At 37.0% G+C, this 23,130-nt stretch overlaps 1 protein-coding gene across 2 annotated transcripts in view; it reads left to right on the top strand.

The window, feature by feature from the left end:
* ARID2 (AT-rich interaction domain 2) overlaps positions 1-23,130 on the top strand; it is a 164,271-nt gene that overhangs the window by 112,516 nt on the left and 28,625 nt on the right. Inside the window, exons 15-16 of one of the 2 annotated variants that reach the window (XM_028531863.2) lie at positions 272-3,132; positions 14,441-14,589. In XM_028531863.2, coding sequence (XP_028387664.1) covers positions 272-3,132; positions 14,441-14,589 — 3,010 coding nt within the window. Of the gene's footprint in view, positions 1-271; positions 3,133-5,777; positions 5,908-14,440; positions 14,590-23,130 lie in introns of those variants that run through there. The other variant, XM_036019142.1, reaches the window with a different exon arrangement.

Raw genomic sequence — 23,130 nt, 5'->3', positions numbered from 1 at the left:
TCCCTCTCCCTCTCCCTCCCCTCTCTAGAAATGGATAGATAAAATCTTTTTTTAAAAAGTTTTAAAAAATTAAAAAATAATAAATACTATCAAGTTAATAAAATGTATATTATATACATTAAAATATATAACTTTTCCTTTTTTTTCCAGATGCACAGTTCTAGATATTAATTTCTTAAAACTATTTTCTCTTATATGAAGTAAAATAATTCCTACATGCAGCTTTTCAGTCACTTTATTATAAATTTTGACTTTTTTCCTATATTTTCAGGAATCCCTCATGGACCACAAACTGTAGGAAACCATTTTCAGAGGACTCCTGTTACAAACCAATCTTCAAATTTGACTGCAACACAAATGTCTTTTCCAGTACAAGGTGTTCATACTATGGCACAGACTGTTTCAAGAATGCCACCAAATCCTTCAGTTCACAACCACCAGCAGCAAAATGCTCCGGTGACTGTCATTCAGAATAAAGCTCCAATTCCCTGTGAAGTTGTTAAGGCTACAGTAATCCAGAATTCTATACCCCAGACAGCAGTTCCTGTCAGTATCGCTGTGGGAGGAGGAGCTGCACAGAGTTCTGTGGTTCAGAATCACAGTACAGGGCCACAGCCTGTTACAGTTGTAAATTCCCAGACATTGCTTCACCATCCATCGGTAATTCCACAACAGTCTCCATTACACACAGTGGTACCGGGTCAGATACCTTCTGGCACTCCTGTTACTGTAATTCAACAAGCTGTCCCACAAAGTCATATATTTGGCAGAGTACAGACCATACCAGCATGTACTTCTACAGTTTCACAGGGTCAACAGTTAATCACCACATCACCCCAGCCTGTGCAAACTTCATCTCAACAGACATCAGCTGGTAGCCAGCCACAAGACACTGTTATCATAGCACCTCCACAGTATGTAACAACTTCTGCATCCAATATTGTCTCAGCAGCTTCAGTACAGAATTTTCAGGTAGCTACAGGACAAATGGTTACCATTGCTGGTGTCCCAAGTCCACAACCCTCAAGGGTAGGGTTTCAGAACATTGCACCCAAACCTCTCCCTTCTCAGCAAGTTTCATCGACGGTGGTACAACAGCCTATTCAACAACCACAGCAGCCAACCCAACAAAGTGTAGTGATTGTAAGCCAGCCAGCTCAACAAGGTCAAACTTATGCACCAGCTATTCACCAAATTGTTCTTGCTAATCCAGCAGCTCTTCCAGCTGGTCAAACAGTTCAGCTAACTGGACAACCAAACATAACTCCATCTTCCTCACCATCACCTGTCCCAGCTTCTAATAACCAAGTCCCTACTGCCATGTCATCTTCTTCCACCCCTCAATCACAGGGACCACCTCCTACTGTCAGTCAAATGCTCTCTGTGAAGAGGCAGCAGCAGCAGCAGCATTCACCAGCACCCCCACCTCAACAGGTACAGGTACAAGTTCAGCAGCCACAACAAGTACAGATGCAAGTTCAACCACAGCAAACAAATTCAGGAGTTGGTCAGCCTGCCTCTGGTGAGTCAAGTCTGATAAAACAGTTGCTGCTTCCAAAACGTGGTCCTTCAACTCCAGGTGGTAAGCTTATTCTCCCAGCTCCACAGGTTCCTCCCCCTAATAATGCAAGAGCTCCTAGCCCTCAGGTGGTATACCAGGTGGCCAATAACCAAGCAGCAGGTTTTGGAGTTCAGGGGCAGACTCCAGCACAGCAGCTATTGGTTGGGCAGCAAAATGTTCAGTTGGTCCAAAGTCCAATGCCACCCACAGGGGGAGTGCAAACCGTGCCCATCTCGAACTTACAAATATTGCCAGGCCCACTGATCTCAAATAGCCCAGCAACCATTTTCCAAGGGACTTCCGGAAACCAGGTTACCATAACAGTTGTGCCAAATACAAGTTTTGCAACTGCAACTGTGAGTCAGGGAAATGCAACTCAGCTCATTGCTCCAGCAGGAATTACCATGAGTGGGACCCAGGCAGGAGTTGGACTTCAGGTGCAAACGCTTCCAGCCAGTCAAGCATCTCCAGCTGGACAATCATCTTGTACTACTGCTACTCCCCCATTCAAAGGTGATAAAATAATTTGCCAAAAGGAAGAGGAAGCAAAAGAAGCAACAGGTTTACACGTTCATGAACGTAAAATTGAAGTCATGGAGAACCCGTCCTGCCGACGAGGAACTACCAACACCAGCAATGGGGATACAAAGGAAAATGAAATGCAGGTGGGAAGTCTTTTAAATGGAAGAAAGTACAGTGACTCAAGTCTACCTCCTTCAAACTCAGGGAAAATTCAAAGTGAGGCTAATCAGTGCTCACTAATTAGTAATGGGCCATCATTAGAATTAGGTGAGAATGGAGCATCTGGAAAACAGAGCTCAGAACAAATGGACATGCAGGATATCAAAAGTGATTTGAGAAAACCTTTAGTTAATGGAATCTGTGATTTTGATAAAGGAGACGGTTCCCATTTAAGCAAAAACATTCCAAATCACAAAACTTCCAATCATGTAGGAAATGGTGAGATATCTCCAATGGAACCACAAGGGACTTTAGATGCCACTCAGCAAGATACTGCCAAAGGTGATCAACTAGAAAGAATTTCTAATGGACCTATATTAACTTTGGGTGGTTCACCATCTGTGAGCAGTATACAGGAAGCTTCAAATGTGGCAACACAGCAATTTAGTGGTACTGATTTGCCTAATGGACCTCTAGCTTCAAGTTTGAATTCAGATGTGCCTCAGCAACGCCCAAGTGTAGTTGTCTCACCACATTCTACAACCTCTGTTATACAGGGGCATCAAATGGTAGTTCCCCACTCAGGATCAAGAGTATCCCATTCTCCTGCCCTATCATCTGACGTTCGGTCTACAAATGGCACAGCAGAATGCAAAACTGTAAAGAGGCCAGCAGATGATAATGATAGGGAAACAGTCACAGGAATTCCAAATAAAGTAGGCGTTAGAATTGTTACAATCAGTGACCCCAACAATGCTGGCTGCAGTGCAACAATGGTTGCCGTGCCAGCAGGAGCAGATCCAAGCACTGTAGCTAAAGTAGCAATAGAAAGTGCTGTTCATCAAAAGCAGCAACATCCACCATCATACGTGCAGAATGTGGTCCCACAGGTAAGTCATTCTATCACATTGCTCTTACAAAATTCTGATATGGGAATAATGATTTTGAGGGGAAATGTACTATTTTTCCATGTTTTTTCTTGAAGCGTTAGTTCATTGATGTACTCAAGCTGTGGTGTGCTTTTGTTTTTCTGGTGGGGTTTTTTGTTTGTTTTTTTTGTAATGTTAAACAGTTTTTGATTGTTAACTTAGAACAGTGATTTTCAACCTGTGTACATGCCATGTGGCACATGCCACAAGAGTTTTTAAAACATGCAATACCTGACTGTTTAGTCAGGGGCACTGACTTCTTTTCCCTTAGATTATCAAATTTAAAAAATAACAACAGCCAACACAGTAGCTGTCCAGGGTGAAGGAATAAAAATTATACTTATTTTCTTGGTCAAATTGGCAGAAAATATATTTTTTGGTGTGCCACAGAATTTTAGTAATTAGTTTACATGTGCCACAAAATGAGCAAAGTTAAAAATCACTGTTTCAGCATATAGTTTAAACACTCCTTCTATTTTGTTACAAACCCAAATTGGTAATTTTGTAGACACAAGGTATAGAAGTACTTGTAGTCTAATCTTTGGGAGAATTTTTGAAATGTAACTTAGTGTCCTTTTTGGAGTTTGGAGTGGGGGAATATTGTTGCTAACAGTACTCAAAAAGTGAATTTCTGTATTTGATTTTGGTGTGTGTGGTTTTGGGGCTTTCACAGTATTTCTGTAAAAGAGATGAATCCTATAAGAATTTTATCGAGTGTGTTCTTATTATATTTATATACTGAATTATTAGCTTTTATTGTTCAGAAAGTATTACTATTTATAATTTCAGTTTGTTTCAGCCATTTGATATTATTTTGTGTTTTTTACTCCTTTGCTCTACTGTCATATTTCTGCTCTTCCCTTTTTAATACCTACTATTCCATCTACATGCCTTTGTAAAGAAATGTGTTTTCTAGGTTAGTGCTATTGTATTAAGGGTCCAATCTGCTTTTAAAGATTTAAAAGGACAATTCTATATGCTATTTCTGTTGAAACTAGGGATTCACTCAGAGTTGTCTCTCACCTATTTCCTGGATTACTTCTCCTTCACTTTCTTTCCTAATTACTACATAGACAGAACCTTCTGTGACTATTTGCCAACTCTGCCAGCACTCTGCTGGCTTGGGTTTCTTCTCTGTGCTTATGTTGACAATAGCAGATCTATGGCCATTGTTGGCATTAGTACCAAATCTAGGTGCGGGGTATGGGGAGGAAGCAAATGAAAGTTGAAAGAAAAAAAAAAAGAGTCCCTTGCTTCAGAATAGTTCATCCACTAATATACCTCTTTGTTCATGTGAATGGATAAAGCCAGGTGGACAGTGCTGCTCTGGGGGCATGATGAGATTATAATTCATATGTTAGTATTGCTTAGATCTATTTTAGGGTACCTAAATAGGTTAAGTGTTCTTGAGTGGATGTACGTACAGGCCATAATTAATTGTGAGTTTGGGTGGAAAATACTAAATCATTTTTACTCAAACTTCTACAAGTTTTTTATTTATTAAACACTAAAAAATGTTAAATAGTGGGATGTGTAGCATATAGTACACATTCAGATAGTTGAGTTATAATTTTTCTTATATTTAATAATTTCCCAATTCATCTTGCTTATGTGCCTGCTGTTTTTTAGTTATAATAAAGTAAAGCCAAATTAGAGAAAAACACCATTACTACGGGATTGTTTATCAGCCCTTATTTTTTGTCTCTTTAACCTTCCAGTGTGGTTATATTCCATAATGATACCTAAGTAACAAAAACAATACTACCTAAGACTAGGACCTGAAGCATTTTTTCATTTAACCCTCACAACTCTATTGGGTAAACATTTTAATTATGTTTTAGAGATGAGGCCCCAAGGTGCTAAGTAACTCACCCAAGATCACCGATATGTTGACCTCATATTAGCCACCACAAATATGAGGTAGCGCCATGACTGAAACCTGGCTTTGTGTGTGAAATCAAAACTCATGCTCTTAACCTGTGTCTCCACTATTTGCAAAATACTCATGTCTCCACATATATGCAAAAACTCTTTACTTAATACATTGGATTTATATGCATCTGATTCAAGCCATAAAATTAATCCATTTTAATCTGAAAACTGGGTACTAACTTTGTAGTGTATTTAAAATAGTTACATTTATTCTTTCTAAAGTTGGTATTTGGTTGGCATGAAGAAATGTAAAACTTTGCAGGGAAAAAAGAGATGTGTGTATATGTGTGTCTATGAGAATCAAAAAATAGCATCCTTATGTATAGTACTTAGCACGGTGTGTGCTACATAGTTAGACACCCAATAATAGTGAGATATATTCTATCTTCCTGTATAGGATAAAATACCTATAAAGGCTACAAAGTGATCAGCTGTTCAAGATGACATCATAAGTTTCCTTTGAAGGGTAGATGGTTGGTCCTTCTTCAGAGCCTGCTAACAGAAAACCATTTTCATTGCTACCGAGATTCTTTAAATTTCTTTATATTCTCTTAAAGTTGCATTTTAGACCTTGGTTTAACACCATTTTGCATTGGAATTGGTACCTTAAAGGGATAGATGAAATAGATTTTAAGTATGATTTTTAAGCCAAACATTATTTCCACCATATTAAGGGGTCTGGGGATGTTAAGGAGGCACCTGGACCCCAAGAAGTGACTTCCAGACTTGCAGAAAGTCTGCAAGTTCAGAGGTAGAAAGACTGCACAGGAATGTTCCTACAGAGAATGACCAACAGGTAATCCTTCCTAATACTATTGGTATTTGGTTTTTAGTTTTTCATTTTTCTTTTTTCTTGAGTTTATTCCTTCTCACTGCCCTTAATCAGCTATATTGATTTCATTACAGGAAAAAAATTGCAATAAAAAAGAACAATATATGAAAGTAAATGGTATGACCATACATTTTGTATTTCAGTAGATTTAGCTAGGTAGTATAATATAAATACAAAGTAAGTTATATTTTTCAAGAAGTACTTCAAGGCAAATTTTTTTTTTAAGATTTTATTTATTCACTTTTAGAGAGAGAGGAAGGGATAGAGGAAGAAAGAGAGGGAGAGAAACATCAATGTGTGGTTTCCTCTCACATACCCCCTACTGGGGACCTGGCTTGCAACCCAGGCATGTGCCCTGTTGGGGAATCGGACCAGCGACCCCTTGGTTTGCGGGCCTACACTTAATCCATTGAGCCACACCAGCCACGGCTCAAGGCAAATTTTTTATTCGTAGTTACTTATTTTCATTCTGTTATATTTACAAGTGCAACATACAGGATACTGTTTCTCAAAGGCCTACCCTCTTCCACTATTTATGAATTGATGTATTCTTGAGGTATAAAACTAGATTGGCATATAAAAAAGAAAAGTGAATAAAAATATGAAACAATTTTTGTTAAAAGACGTATCTTTTCCAGGAGCTTGTAAAACACATGTTGAACATATTTATATCTATTAATTCCATGGTCTTATGACATGCCAAATTCTTGTACATAAAAATAGCTTAGTTAAGAATGTATCTATTTAAAGTATTTTTTATATGCTGCCCCCAGTTTTGTCCTTTACACAGGAATCATTCCGGAAAGGTGCTATGTAACACTATGAAAATTGGTATCTTCCTGGTTCCTCCTTTCCTTGTGTACTAAATTTCTATGTATTCTCCCCAAGAATGTAATTTATTTAAAATAGCAACATTCTTTATTTCTAAAATTAGTATTTGGTTGGCATGTAGAAATTTGAGCTTAAAAAATTACTCAACCCGAAAGCAAGCAGATCTGTATCTTTAAGAAGGCAGCATCTAGTAATAGTAAAGATCATTTTAGCAAGAGCCATGAGAATAAGATTTCAGTGTTTTTTTTAAAGTACCAGTGTTTCAATTTGTAGAGTAGAAGCACATTGTAATAACTAAGGAAGATATTACCCCTGAACGTAATTTTTTTTTTAACATTTCAATGTGTTCTTGCCAGAGAGGCTTGGAATGTATTGATTATCTAGATTTATATGTAATAAGAGAAAAGAACTCAGTAGTTTAAGGAAATTAGGAGCAGAAAGAGCCTTAGATAGTATCTTAAGTAAAACCCTCATTTTTAAAAGATATATTTTATTGATTATGCTATGACAGTTGTCCCATTTTCCCCCTTCACTCCCATCCTGCATACTCTCTCCCACCCACATTCCCTTTAGTTCATGTCCATGTGTCATACTTATAAGTTCTTTAACTTCTACATTTCCCATACTATTCTTGCCCTCCCTCTGTCTATTTTCTACCTACCATCTATGCTACTTATTCTGTATACCTTTTCCCCCTCTCTCGTCCTCCCACTCCCCTGTTGCTAACCCTCCATGTGATCTGTATTTCTGTGGTTCTGTTCGTGTTCTAGTTGTTTGCTTAGTTTGTTTTTGTTTTAGGTGTGGGTGTTAATAAGTGAGTTTGCTATCATTTTACTATACATGTTTTAAGACCCTCATTTTTAAGTATTGAAGTAAAGTTCCCACCCACACAAGTATCATCTATTTTCTGAGAGTAAATCTGTTTCTTGTTCCTAACAAGTGTTTGAAAGTATCTCTCCTTACTTAACTCTTTAGAATACACTTTACAAGTTCTTTCAGTTAGACCTTAGGTATCATGGTGTCTGGTTTATTCATCATCTTATTTACCTCAACCAGCTTTATTTTATAAGTGGCTTTCAAAATGTGTAGCAAGAGCCCTAGCCAGGTAGCTCAGTTGGTTGGAGCATTGTCCCCATGTGTCAAGGTTGTGGGTTTGATCCCTGGTCTGAATCAAACAATAATGCCTGGATAAGTGGAACAACAAATCAGTGTTTCTTCTCTCTCTCTCTCTCTCTCTCTCTCATTGTTCCATTCCTCTGTGTCTCTAAAATCAATACATCAATACATCATTCAATAGAAACAATTTTTTAAAGATTTTATTTATGTATTTTTAGAGAGCAGGGAGGGACAGAGAAAGAGAGGGAGAGAAACATCAGTGTGTGATTGCCTTTTGCGTGCCCACTACTAGGGACTTGGCCTGAAACCCAGGCTTGTGCCCTGACTAGGAATCAAACAAGCAGCCTTTTTGTTCACAGGACTGTGCTTAATCCACTGACCCACACCAGGCAGGACAAAACATTTTAAAAATGTGTAGCTAGAATTGAACGCAGTATTTTCATACTTTTTTTAAAGGATTTTATTATTTATTTATTTTTAGAGAGGGAGAAGGGAGGGAGAAAGAGAGGGAAAGAAACATTAATGTTGCATTGCCCCCTACTGGGGACCTGGCCTGCAACCCAGGCATGTGCCCTGACTGGGAATCAAACTGGTGACCCTATGATTTCACAGGCCAGCACTCAATCCACTGAACCGTACCAGCCAGGACTATTTTCTTACTTTTTTAGTAAAGAATTTATTTTGAGCAAAATAGATTATGACTTTGTAGTTTTTCTACCAGATTGAAATGTTTAAATTTTAAAATAAACCTAAATTTATTTTAAGGTCTTTAAAGTTTAATATTGATAAGAAAGTAAGGATTGAAGAGCCTTGGAATCCAAATTTTATATCAGGAAATATTAGAGTAATCTAGAATTTTCTGTCTTAATTTACTCTTGAAAAGATGATAAAGGAAAGCAAGAGCCTAATTTCTTATTTTAACAAAACGCAGTATCTTTGCTCCCCCAAAACTGCTACATTAAATAGCATTTTAAGGTTTTGTACATACAAAAGAAATCATAGAATTGTTTCATATCCTTTGTGTAATTTTACTTATCTGGTTACTCAATATGGGAGTTGTGCCTTTACTGCCTTAATTAAAAAAAAAACAAACCAATGTTAAATATTAGCTCATTCTCAGTAGAGTAGACCAGAGTAGACCTGTGACATAGAATATTGCTCACACTGATGATTCCAAAAATCATCACTTTGAAATCTACTTTTACATTTACATTTCAGTTATGATTAGGGTTAATGATTCAGCAAGTCACAGCAAACAATAATGTAAAGAGAAACTTACATCCTGAAAGAAATATATGTTGCAACCTCATGTAAAAGACCTACTCTTAAAACATAATAAATTTAAGTGGGACTTTGAAAAACCTACAGTACAATACAAACAACGTATTTTAAAAACTTTTTGTTGACAGAAATGTATAATTTTTAAGAAGGGAACCTAAAAATAGTAACTCATGGTCAAAGAAATATGTTTCTTGGAATTTCTCACTTGGTATGGTCTGTAACTACTTTAATTATTTTGTTTCATTTATATATTTAGCTCTATTTAATTCATTTTTTGTTTACTCTTACTGTGAAACTTTTTAGACATACACAAAAGCAGAGCCAGTGAGCCCCCATTTGTGTGCCACCTAGATTAAATCTTACCACCATTTTGTCTTTGTAGTTTCATCTATTCCCCACCACCACCATTTTTTCCTGAAGTACTTTTAAACAAATCCCAAATATTTCATTTTACTAATGAATATTTCAGTATATATTTCTCTAATAGTTAAGTATTTTTAAATGTATATTTCCCAGTAACAAATCCCTACTTAACAAAAATATCAGTTTCTTAATAATATCCTCTGACACCCAGTTCATGTTCAGTGTTCTCTAGCCATCTCAAAAAATACTTGCTTGAATTGGGATTTACAAGTTTTCTATATGTTGCATTTGGCTAACATGTCTTTTATGTGTTCTTTTTTTAGAGTACACTTTATTCATTATGCTATTACATTTGTCCCACTTTTTTCCCCCTGTATCTCCCCTCTGCCCTGCACCTCCCTCTCCCTCCAGCACCACCCCCCACTTAGTTCATGTCCATGGGTCGTACATATAAGTTCATTGGTTTCTCTAATTCCAATACTATTCTTAACCTCACCCTATTTTATGCCTACCAATTATGCTTCTTATTCCCTGTACCTTTTTTCCCCCTCCTCCCTCTTCCCTCCCCCCGATAACCCTCCATGTGATTTCCATTTCTTTGATTCTGTTCCTGTTGTAGTTGTTTGCTTAGTTTTTGTTTTTGTTTTTTAGATTCAGTTATCGATAGTTGTGAGTTTGTTGTCATTTTACTATTCATTGGTTTTGATCTTCTTTTTCTTGGTTAAGTCCCTTTAACATTTCATATAATGAGGGCTTGGTAATGATGAACTCCTTTAACTTGACCTTCTCTGGGAAGCACTTTATCTGCCCTTCCATTCTAAATGAAAGCTTTGCTGGATAGAGCAATCTTGAGCATAGGTCCTTGCCTCTCATGACCTCAAATACTTCTTTCTAGCACCTTCTTGCTTAAAAGGTTTCTTTTAAGAAATCAGCTGATAGTCTAATGGGAACTCCTTTGTAGGTAACTGTCTCCTTTTCTCTTGCTGCTTTTAAGATTCTCTCAACTTTAATCTCGGGTCATGTAATTATGATATGCCTCAGTGTGTGCTTCCTTGGGTCCAACTTCTTTGGGACTCTCTGAGCTGCCTGGATTTCCTGGAAGTCTGTTTCCTTTGCCAGATTGGGGAAGTTTTCCTTCATTATTAGTTCGAATAAATTTTCAGTCTTTTGCTCTTCCCCTTCTCCTTCTGACACACCCCTATGATTTGGATGTTGGAATGTTTAAAGTTGTCCAGGAGGTTACTAAGCCTCTCCTCACTTTTTTGAATTCTTTTTTCTTCATTGTGTTCTAGTTGAACGTTTATTTCTTCCTTCTGTTTCAAATCATAGATTTAAGTCTTGGCTTCCCTTCTCTGTTTGTTCCCTGTACGTTTTCCTTTATTTCACTTTGTATAGCCTTCACTTCTTCCTTCACTTTGCAAATGAGCTCTGTCAGTTCTGTGAGCATCCTGATTGCCAGTGTTTTGAACTCTGCATCTGATAGGTTGGCTATCTCCTTGCCACTTAGCTCTTTTTCTGGAGTTTTAATCTGTTCTTTCATTTGGACCATATTTCTTTGTCTTGGCACACCTGTTATGTTGTAAGAGGCAGAGCCTTAGGTATTCACTGTGATGGGCAACCCTCTGCTGCGTTCTGTGGCTGTCTGCGGGGGAGGGGTTAGAGAGGTAACAACGCTGCTGGCTCGCTGGGGTCCAGCCCCATTTTCCAACGACAGACTGGGAGTTTCTCTTGCCTTTGCAACCCCCACAGAATTCCATAGGTAGAGGTTTTGAGTCCTTGGTTTCCAGGTCAGCCAGCCCCTGCCTTGCCAGTGCCTTCATCCACCACCTTGCTGCGTGTCCTCCCTGCCCAGCTGCCCATCTCCACCCCTCCTGCTGGTTTGGATGAATGTTTCTTTCACTTCTTGTTTGTCTGAGTTCCATGCAGTTTGATTTTCTGGCAGTTCTGGTAGTTTCTTGTTTTTAAGTTGGTTGTTATCCTTTTGGTTGTGTGAGGAAGTGAAGTGTTTCTACCTACGCCTTCATCTTGGCTGAAAGTTATGTATTCTTAATTTAACAGCTTGAATTAACTTCAATAATCCTTCCCACAGCTATCATTTGGAGTTAAAATATCCTATGATTTCTTGTTATTATATTTTCTATGTGATACCAAAAAGAGTTCCGCAATTAAATAAAGTAGTGTAAAGATTTGTTAGCCCTTATAAAAATAAAAATAAACTTAATTTACAAATATTTACAAATATAAGACAAGATGGTCAATAAAATACCTAATTTGCCTTTAGGGATTTTCAGGTAAATGTTTGTTAAATGCATGTTTCCAGTAATAACTTCTTTTGATATACATTTGTAGTTGATCTGTCACTGTCCCCAAAATGAAATCAATCATCCTTCCTCCAAAATTTGGTTTCCCTTCTGAACTTCTCTAGTAGAATAATAACAATGCAGTTGCCATTTATTGAGAATATAGAGCTAGGGTCTTTATGTAGAATTTCTCTAGTCTTCCCATCATCCTGTATAAGATAGATTTTACTATTTACACTTTATAGATGACAGAACTAAAGATCAGAGAGGTTAAGTAGGTTGCCCAAGTCACAAAGCTAGTTAAAAGGCAAATTGAAATTTGAGTCCAGATCTGTGAAGCTGGAAAGTTTACATCTTATCCATGACACACACCTGTATTGTCCTAAAATGAATGTTTTTAATGCATGTATATGTTCTCTCACTAACAATATTGTAAAATCTTAAGGGTGGGATCCTAGTACAGAAATAATTTCAGTCACATCACAAAAGTAGATTTTTCTTCTCAGACCTTGAAATGCAAAAGCTTTTATGACTTCACATTTCTAAGAACTTTTTCAGCATTTTGTTCTCTTCTTTTTTTAAAAGATTTTATTGATTGATTGATTTAGTGGGGAAGGTAGGGAAAAAGAGGATGGAAACATCAATGTGAGAAACAATGATCATCAGTTACTTCTCACATGCACCCCAACTGGAGGGCCAGGCCTGCAACCCAGGCATGTGCCCTGACCAGGAATTGAACTGGTGATCTTTTGCTTTGCTAGATGGCACCTAGTCAGCTGAGCCACGCCAGCCAGGGCTATTCTCCTCCTTTTTTCACTTTTATACTATAGTCTTATAAGTTTGTGTTTCATCTGTTTAAAACAAAGTTATAATTTTTAATCTGAGGCTTTTAGAAACGTATCTTTGGCCCAACTATTTCCAATAGTCTCATAAACTAGCAAGTATATTTAATATTTTCTCAAAGTTTAAATTTATTACCTTTAAACAGTGCTTTGAAAATGGTGTGCCATTTTGATGAGAAATTCAATATTATTTTTCCTTTTGTGGTATGTTATGAATGAAATCTGAGTTAAGGATTGAAAGAAAATGTATTGCCTCAAATTGTTTGAAGATACATTAATAATAATTATGTGTTTTTCAGAGAGAAGGGGGTGAGATATAGAAGGGGAAAAAAGCTTATATTTGAAAGGCTTACCTGCATCCTGGCTCAGTGGCTCAGGTGGTTGGACTGTTGCCTAATCCAGGAGTGTCCAACCTGTGGCCCAACACAAAATCCTAAATTTACTTAAAACCTTTTTCTTGCTCATCAGTTTTTTTTCGTATTTGTATATTTAATGTGTGGCCCAAGACAACTCTTCTCCCAGTGTGGCCCAGAGACACCAAAAAGTTCAACACCCCTGCAGCATACACTAAAAGGATACAGATCTGATTTCCATTCAGGGTGCAATATCTAGGTTGTGGGTTCCATCCCCAGTCAGGGCACGTATGGGAGGCAACCGATCAATACTTTTCTCTCATATCAGTTTCTCTGCGTCTCTCTTCCTCTCTTCCTTCCTCTTCCTCTAAAATCAATAAACATATTCTTGGGTGAGGATTTTTTTTAAAATGTCAAAGTTTATACCTGCAATTAGAATTCTTGTATTATTCATCGAAAGTTATAACTGAGCAACTATGAAAACTAAAGTTCATTAAAAGAGCTTATTGCAAAATAATGTTTACAATTTTACTTATACAGTTACATTATATTTTTAAATCTGAATTTTCTCCTTTTTTGAATTTTTTTTTATTGTTGTTCAAGTACAGTTGTCTCCATTCCCACCACCACCATTCTCCCCTACCCCAGCCATCCCCACCTCCCACTCTGGATCCTAGTCCCCTTTGGCTTTTTCCATGTGCCCTTTATACATGCTTTATTTATTTTTGGAGAGAGGGGAAGGGAGGGAGAAAGAGAGGGAGAGAAGCATCAACATGTGAGAGAAAAATCAATTGATTGCATCTCACGAGCCCACAACCGGGGGACCTAGCCTGTAACCCATTCCTGTACCCTGGCTGGAATTCAACTGGTGACCTTTTGCGTTCCTTGTATGACACTGTTCAACCAACTGCAGCACACTGGTCAGGGCGATATCTGAAATTTTATTTGCTTTTTACTATACACTGTTTTATGTTACATTGTTTACAAAATCTAAAAGGAAATATACAAAGAGATGGTAATTTGCAGTTGATTTGTTCTTGTGAGTTATATACATAAGTAAATCAAATGGGTGCATTTACAGTAGAGTTATTTCTCATTTTAATCTATGATCGTGTCTTCCTACCTAATTTTATTAATATAAAAAACTTTAATCTAAATAATGTATAATCTATAACAACAGCAACAGCGTGGTCTTGATTCTGTGGTTCATATGAAATACAAGAAAATTACTTAAATATTTTTATAAGAATGGTTACCCTAAATTTTTAAAAATTTAGAAATTTAAAAGATAGTCATTAAAACTACAAATGTAAATTTCATGTTAGGAGTGTACACCTCTCAGTGTAATCAGACATAAGCTTATGTTAAAAATGGTTTTTTACGTCATTTCACAAACTGTGTGGTTGTGCTTTTCCACAGAACACTCCTGTGACGCCTTCACCAGCTGTGCAAGTGCAGAGCCAGCCTAGCAGTTCCCAGCCTTCTCCGTTCAGTGCATCTAGTCAACATGGGGAACCAGTGAGAAAACCTGGACACAACTTCATGTGTCTGTGGCAGTCTTGTAAAAAGTAAATGGCAATTTTATTTGATATACATAAATGTTCTTTGTTTTAGAATACTTTTATATTCAGATTTCTGTCATCTATAGTTTTATTAAAATTTTCTTTTTAAACCACTTCTAGCAAAAAATATTTTGTTACATAGATCCAGTGGCACCTAAGCTAAGAAATGTATATAAAAGAGATTCATTGTGCAATGGTAGGTTATTAGGGAATGTGTTTCAGTATTAGTTTTTTTGTTTGTTTTATCTGTCCTAGCATCTGACATATGTTGGTACCAGATGTGAGTCACATTGCTTTCCAGGTACTAACAGAGTAATTTGCAAGAGTCATTAGTATATCTTTTTTGTTTGTTTTTAGGTGTTAGAAGGGTTAATTCATTTTATTTTATTATATTTTTAGTATATTTTATTTTTAAATTACAGTTGACATACAATATCATATTTGTTTCAGGTGTATAACCCTGTGATGAGATAGTTTTATAACTTATGAAGTGATCAGCACCCTGGTAAAACGTAGAACCCATGTGACACCATGCATAGTTATTATAATATGATTGACTCTGTTCCCTATGCTATACTTGACATCCTCATGACTGTTCTGTACCAATTTATACTTCTTAAACCCGTCATCCTTTCACCCATCCCCTATGACCCTCCCTTGCACCCCACAAAATGTTCATATGAGTATGTTTCTGTTCTGTTTGCGTGCTTATTTTGTTTTTTAGATTCCACATATAAGTTAAATCATCTGGTATTTGTCTTTCTTTGTCTGACTTATTTAACCCAGCACAGTACTCTCCAGGTCCATCCATGTTGTTGCGGATGGCATGATTGTTTTTTATGGCTGAATCATATTCCATGATATACGGTATGGCAAAGTAGTTTTACAGTTGTGAGTATGTGAAACACAGAATTTATTCTTGTATTATTATTTATTAATTATTATATTATTTTCCATATGAACATTTGTAAAGCTACCTTTGTCCCACCCTGTGTATTTGCACCACTTCTTTATTCATGGTAGGTACAAGTTGTTTCCATATTTTGGCTACTGTCAATATGCTTTAATAAACATATGGATACATATGTGTTTTCAGTTTAGTGTTTTGGGGTTTTTTGAATAAATACTCAGAAGAAGAATTGCTGAGACCTTCTTTGTCTCTTGTTATAGCCTTTGTTTAAAGTCTACTTTGTCTGGTATAAGTTTTGCTACCCCAGCTTTTCTTCATTTTCATTTTTGTGAAATAACTTTTTCCATCCCTTTACTTTCTTTTAGTTTCTACCTTTCCATCTGAAGTGACTCTCTTGTGGACAGCACATGTAAGGGTCATGTTTTCTTATACATTCAGTCTTCCTATATGTTAGGAGCATTTAATCCATTTGCATTTAAAGTACTTATTGATAGATACATATTTATTGCAATTTTATCATTCATGTTTTTTATCTTTCCTTTCTTAAAGAAATTTTACATTCTTATCTGGGAAGCTTTTTTATTTATCCTTTGATTCTAAGTGATACCTTTGCTGGGTACAGTAGTGTTGGCTGTAGTTCCTTACTTTTTATCACTTTGAATATTTCTTGCCAAATCCTGCTGACCTGCAACATTTCTGTTGAGAAATCAGCTGACAGTCATGTGGGAGCTTCCTTACTGTGGGCCTTTCGGTTCATCTTATTTGGGACTCTCTGCACTTCCTGGACTTGTATGCCTATTTCCTTCACCATCTTAGGGAAGTTTTCCATCATTATTTTATCAAATAGGCTTTCTGTTGCTTGCTCTCTCTTTATCTGGCAACCCCATGATGTGAATGTTGGTTTGCTTGAAGTTGTCTCTGAGGCTTATACTCTCCTTATTTTTTTGGAATTGTTTTTCTTTTTGCTGTTCTAATAGGATGCTTTTTGCTTCTTTGTCCTCCAAATTAATGATTTGATCCTCTGATTCTCTGCTCTACTGTTGATTACCTGTAATATATTCTTCATTTCAGTTAACTTGTTCTTCATTTCCAACGGGTTCTTTTTCATGTTTTATATCTTCATTTTTATGTTTCCTGTCTCTGTTGACATTCTCACTGAGTTCCTCTTCTCTTTCCCTATTTTCATTGAGGATCCTTATAACCAATGTTTTAAACTCTGCATGTAGTAGAATCCTTGTCTCCATTTTGTTTAGTTCTTTTTCTGGGGAGTTTTGTTTCATTTGGGCCATGTTTCTTTGTCTCCTCATTTTGGCTGCCTCCCTGTATTGTTTCTATGTATTAGATAGAGCTGCTATGACTCTGTGTCTCAGTAGTGTGGCCTAATGTAGTAGGTATCCTATAAGGTCCAGTGGCACAGCCTCTAGTATCATCCAAGTTGGGTACTTGAGGTGTGCCCTTGGTGTTGGCTGAGTACACCCTCTTGTAGCTGAGCCTTGGTTGTTGTTGGCAAATCAATGGGAGGGATTTACACAGGCCAGTCAGCTGCAAGGACTGGCTGTGACCCCTGACCACCAACCTCCACTGTCCCCTCTACCCCATAGAGGATCAGCTGTTCAGGGGCAGGGTGGTGGCACTCCGACATAGCCTGTAGCTGTTCACTGGGTGCACAGGCTCTGGGGTTTCAGAGAAGGTACAGGCCAAGGTCAGCCCCTACCTGTGTTCTTTCTGCCTAGGGCCACCCTTCCTAAACTATAACACAATCTGAGATGGCTGCTACTTGTGCTGGGCTTCAAGATTCCCAGGCGAAGCCAAACTGTAAATCTAGGCTGGTTGCTGCCAGTGCTGGGTGTGGGGCCACTCATCAAGAGGTACGAGGGTTGGGGGCCCACTGAGACCAGCTGTTACTTGTTTGAGAGAATTTAGAAAGTTGTGAAGCATGAGCCAAGACCATTCATACGGAAAAACCACTGTTAACAGCTTGGGTGGCCCCATACATTGTTTGGGATGGAGTCTCAGGGGATCTCCAGGGCAGGGCAGACAGTGTTAGCATGGTTGATGGAGTCTCAGACATGGCACTCACCCACCTGCTGCCTGTTCTGTGTCTTTGTGGGGAGAGGGCTTAGAAAGGGACAGTAGCCTCTGCCCACCTTTCTGTCTGGGAGAAAACTGTTTCCCAGCTCTCGTCTTGACATCAGACACTTCACTTCCTCCCTGTATGACACTGTTGCCTTTCAGGCTTCTGCCCTGGTGCTGGAGCTCAGAGGGAGTGAGTCTGAGGAAGTGTGTGTGTTTGATCTTTAAGAGGAACTGCCTGGGACTCTAAAAGTTCCTTCCACGAACTCAGTCCCTGTCGCTTTTTGCAGCCAGAAGTTATAGGTCTCATCTTCCTGGCACTGGAACCCTGGGGTCTAGGGCCTGGTGTTTGGCTGGAACTCCTCACTCTCATGATATCCCTCCTGAATTTTTATCTACCACATGTGGATGTGGGACCAGCCAATTTTTGCATCTCTGCCCCTTCTTCCAGTCTGGATGGATGGGGTTTCTTTCATTCCATGCTAGTCAGATTTCTATTTACCTAGATTTGTGACAGTTCCGAGTGGTGGTTGTTTTATAGTTCAGTTGTCATTTTGATGTGGTTTTGTGAGGAGGTGAATCGTGTTTACTTGCGCTGCAATCTTGACCGGAAGTCCTGGTTATTTCTTTCATTCATTTAATTCAACTATCTCTTTTACTGTGTGTGGAGATTAAGTATTTATGGAGCACCCTCTAGGAGGGTGTATGTGTTAGGAGCTAGAATTAAGATCACTCTTGGCCCTTAAGGAAGCAGATCCAAAAAGCCTCAAACAAATAAAGTACAGTATAAGAAAGCATAGTAGATGGTTAATGTAATGCTAGGATGGTTAAGAAAGTCATTATAGGCATTACTTTTAAGTTGGGTCTTGAAGAATGAGTAGGAGTTTGTTATGCAAAAATAATTCTAGTCAGAATAACAAGTGTAGGGAATTACTTAAGGACCTAGTATACCTAGGGAACTATGAGAAGTTTAGGATACCAAGAGCATGAGGATAAGAAGAACATGACAAATGGCTTTTATTATTCATACTTAGTTTTAGTTCCATTTGGAAAAAGACATGTCGTAGCTATTGTCTCCTAGTGGCTATGCTGTTATTTCTTTAATGTCAGATCAAAAACATTTAACAGTCTTCCTTATTTCCATAAGATTTAGAACTAAAAATTATTTTCTTCACTGATATATTATTGTGAAATGCTTAATATTTCAAGCTGAAAGCTGTTTTTCTCCTTTCCTAGAATTAAAGTGGCTTTGAATATACATATAACCTAATTTCAGTTCTGTGATACAATCATACTTTACATGGTCTTTTTGTATTTGTAATTCTTGTCTACATAATACAGATTCATTTCATTGAGCTACCCACTCTTACATCATTGCTTATTAGTAATTATTTTTTTAATTGGCAGGCTTTTATCTCTAAAAAATGAAAACCCCACTCTTTAAACATAATCTACACCTCTGCAGAAAAGTAACATTAAACCCTTCAATACAGGGTGGGGGAAGGGTAGGTTTATAGTTGTTCATATGGGAAATGGTACAATAATTAATAAATAATAATACAAGAATAAACTCTGTGCTTCTCGTACTCACAACTGTAAACGTACATTTGCCCCACCCTGTATCATGAGTTCCTCAAATATCCTCTCAGTATTTACATTTCTTCCTCTCTTTTGTTTGTTTATATTTGAATTGGCATACAAGATTCAAACATTGGCCCTGATTAGTGAGGCTCAGTGGGTTGGGTGCTCTGTGAACTGAAAGGTCACTGGTTCAATTCCAGGTCAGAGCACATACCTGGGTGGTGGGCCAGGTCCCTGGTTGGGGGTGTGGGGAGGGTGCCTCTGTTTTTGTCACACATTGATGTTTCTTTCTTTCTCTCCCTTCCTATTTCTTTAAAAAGGAATAAAATCTTTATTTAAAAAAAAAAGATTCAAACATTGCTTGCTGTTGAGAAGTTCTTTAAATCTCTTTGAATCTGTACTTTACCCTCATCTTAATTCTTTTTCTTGCAATTTTTTTGTTGTTGTTGTTGATAAAAGCAGGTCATTTGTCTTATAGAGTATCACAATCCAGATTTTGCTGGCATTGTTTGGCATGTTACTCTGACCGTGTGTTTTCTGTCAGTTGGTAGTTAGGTCTGGATGTTTGGTCAGATAGTGGTTTGATTTTTATAATGACTATTTTAGAAATGGCACTGGGTACTTCCATGAGTAGATACATAATATCTTGTCTTTTTGTGGGGTAAACAGCCACTGAGAATCATTGCCTAGATCCATTATTTCATTAAGGGTTTTAAGCTGTAACAGTTCCCTTTTTATCAATGCTTTGATTTCTCTGAGAAGTAGTTCCAGAGAAAGGGCTAGATAGGTTATTGATTATTTCTCTTATTTACCAATTTTCAAAATGAGTTGTTTACTAACACTACACAAAGGTGACCATGAGATTTGTTTGGTTGTTTGCTTTTTGATTTTAGTATCATTATAAACAAATTTGTGGATTTAAACATGTTTGAGAGGTTTTTAAATCCATTACAGTTATTGTTTATACTTCTTGATGATCCAGTTGCCCCGTCTTTGGTCAGTGCAGGCCTATTCAAGCTGGTTTTCGAGTCTTTTGGTTGTGATCTTAATATAAGATTTTGATGGCTTCCTTGCTTTGTGTTAAACAAAATATTCTGGGCTTATCTTGTACATCCTTTGCCCCATATCTGGAATAATTTCTCCAAGGACATCTGGTGTCTTTTAATGGGAAATAATATTTAATCTAGGTTATAGGTATGCTGCTTTTAAGTTGGTTGTTGTTTCTGGACTTTTCAGTTGGCAGACTAGAAAAACAAATGGTTTTTATCTCTTGTTTAAAAAGACCTTCTCAACTCTCAGCATATAAAATGCACATTTTGTTGTCTTGCACTACTTTAATATTTTAACTTTTTTGTTCCATCTATAATTTGGTTTAATGTATCTGGCTTTATTGTTTTCCAAATGGCTAACATACTAACAAGTTTATCTTTTCCTTAAGCATTTGAATTGCCACCTTTGATATATACTAAATTCCTGTATGGTTTTTCTGTTTCTGGATTCCTTGTTATCCCACTGTTCACTGTCCTTATCATAGCTTCACTTTAAATTTTAATGTTGGCTATGGCAAGCTCCCACTCCTAGTTCTTTTTTTTTTTTTTTTCAGAGTGTTTCTCGTTGTGCCAGGCACTATACTGTTGTACTTTTTGAAATTAGAATGATGTATAATTCAGATGTGAACCTGCACAGATATTTATTCTTTTAGATGAACCTTAGAATGTTTCTAGAGATCCTCCAAAAAAGCATGTTGAGGTTTTTATTTTAATTGTTCTTAAAGAATAGGTATTTTGGTTTGTGTTTCATAGTGAACATTTTTCTAATATTGATTCTTCCCTTACAGGAAAAAGGTATCAACTGTGGTATTACAGCCTTTTTTACCCCAATAGAGTTTTTTCCTACAACTTTATTAAGTTTATTGCTAGTTGTAGTTTTTTGTGGTTGTCGCTGCTATGAGTAAATGATCTTAACTTCTGTTATATTTTTCAATTGGTGGTGGTTTTCTGTATTTATACCTCTTATCCACTCATCCGATTGTAATACCTAATGAACAAGTTATATAATAGTAGTGATAATATTCATTTTTATCTTTTAAAGAAATTAATGGACTATTTTTTAGAGCAGTTTTAGGTTGATAGAGAAATTGAGCAGATAGTGCAGAGTTCCCATACGATTCTTCTTTCCTGCATAGTTTCCCTTAATATTGACATCTTGAGTTGTTGTGAAATTAGAATATGTTATGATTAATGAGTAATAGTTATATATTATTATTAAAGTCCATAGTGCTCATTAGGTTTCTGTCTTTGTGTAATATAGTTCTGTAGATTTTGATAATATATAATGTCATGGTATTCACCATTACAGAATCATACAATGGGTCACCACCCTGAAACGCCCCCATGTTTCACCTATTTATGTCTTCTCATTATGTCCACTCCCAGTTCCTAGCAACTACTGATTTTTTACTCTCCATTTAGTTTCACCTTTTTCAGAATGTCATTATAGTTGGAATCACACAGTATGCTTTCTCAGATGGGGTTCTTTCACTAAGCAATGCAGTTGTGAATGCACAAAGCACAGAATTCCTTTTTTTTCTTTTAGGTTTATTTATTTATTTTTAGAGAGGGGAGAAGGGATAGGAAGAGAGGGAAAGAAACATTGATGTGAGACAGACACATCGATTATTCGCTTCCTGCATGCATTCTGAGTGGGGACTGAACTTGCAACCCAGGCATGTGCCCTGATCAGGAATCAAACTGAAGATGTTTTGCTTTGTGGAACAATGCCCAATTGAGCCACACCGGTCAGGGCTAGAGCTTATTTTTGTATTATTATTGATTAGTTATTGTATTATTTTCCATACAAACAACTGTATACCTACTTTTGCCCCTCCCTGAATGTATTTAGTATTTCTCCATGTCTTTTCTGTCTTGATAACTCCTATTTTTTTCTTGCTGAGTAATAGTCCATTGTATGGATATACCAGTTCATTTATCCATTCACCTACTGAAGGACATTTTGGCTGCTTCTGGTTTTGGGCAATATTAAGTAAAGCTGCTATGAAAGTTTGTGTGCAGGTTTTTGTGTAGACACAACTATTCAACTCACTTGGGCAAATACCTAGTATTACAATTGCTTGATTGTGTAGTAAAACTATGTTTAGCATTGTAAGAAACCGACAAACTTTTCTAAAGTGGCTGTACCATTTTGTATTCCTATCAACAATGAATGAGAGTTCGTGGTGCTCTGCATCTTCATTGGCATTTGGTATTGTCAGTTTTTTAGATTTTAGCCATTCTATAGGTGTGTGCCATATCTGTTTTAATATGTATTTCCTTATTAATGAAAGATCTTGAGCATCTTTTCATTTGTTCACTTACCAACTGTATATTACCTGTGGTGGAGTGGTATAACCCATCTTTTGCTGCGTTTTTAGTAATCCATTAATATTAGATTTTCTCATGCTTTTTCTATCCCTATTAATATGTTCATATGATTTTTCTTTTAGCCTGAGGATGTGATGGAGTACATCAATTAATTTTTGAATGTTCAAACAATCTTGTATACCTGGAATAAATAAATAAATTTCTAACTTAGCTTAAGATATTCAGTACTCGCCTAGTTATTAGCCTCAGTGGCTCACCAAAGCAGCAGAGCAGGGTAGGGGCACTAGTGACATAATGCATCCCTCATTTTTTATTGTTACATGCAATTTTTATACTTTGCTTCAATTTGCTAATATTTTTCTGTGTATTTCTACACCTATGTTCATGAGAGGTAATGGTCTGTAGTTTTCCTATCTTTGTTTGGTTTTGGTATTAGGGTAATGCTAGCCTCGTAGAATGAGTTTATAAGTGTTCACTCTGCTGTTTTCTGATAGGAATTGTAGAGATTTGGTATCTTTTTTAAAAAATATTTGTCACCAGTCATCAGTAAAACCATCTTGGCCTGGTTCTGTATTTTTTAGAAGGTTATTAATCATTGGTGCA

Source organism: Phyllostomus discolor, chromosome 2 (genome assembly GCF_004126475.2).
Source record: "Phyllostomus discolor isolate MPI-MPIP mPhyDis1 chromosome 2, mPhyDis1.pri.v3, whole genome shotgun sequence".
In the NCBI taxonomy this organism is placed as follows: domain Eukaryota; kingdom Metazoa; phylum Chordata; class Mammalia; order Chiroptera; family Phyllostomidae; genus Phyllostomus; species Phyllostomus discolor.
Note: the sequence above shows the minus strand (reverse complement) of the source record. Positions and strands in the feature narration are given on the sequence as shown.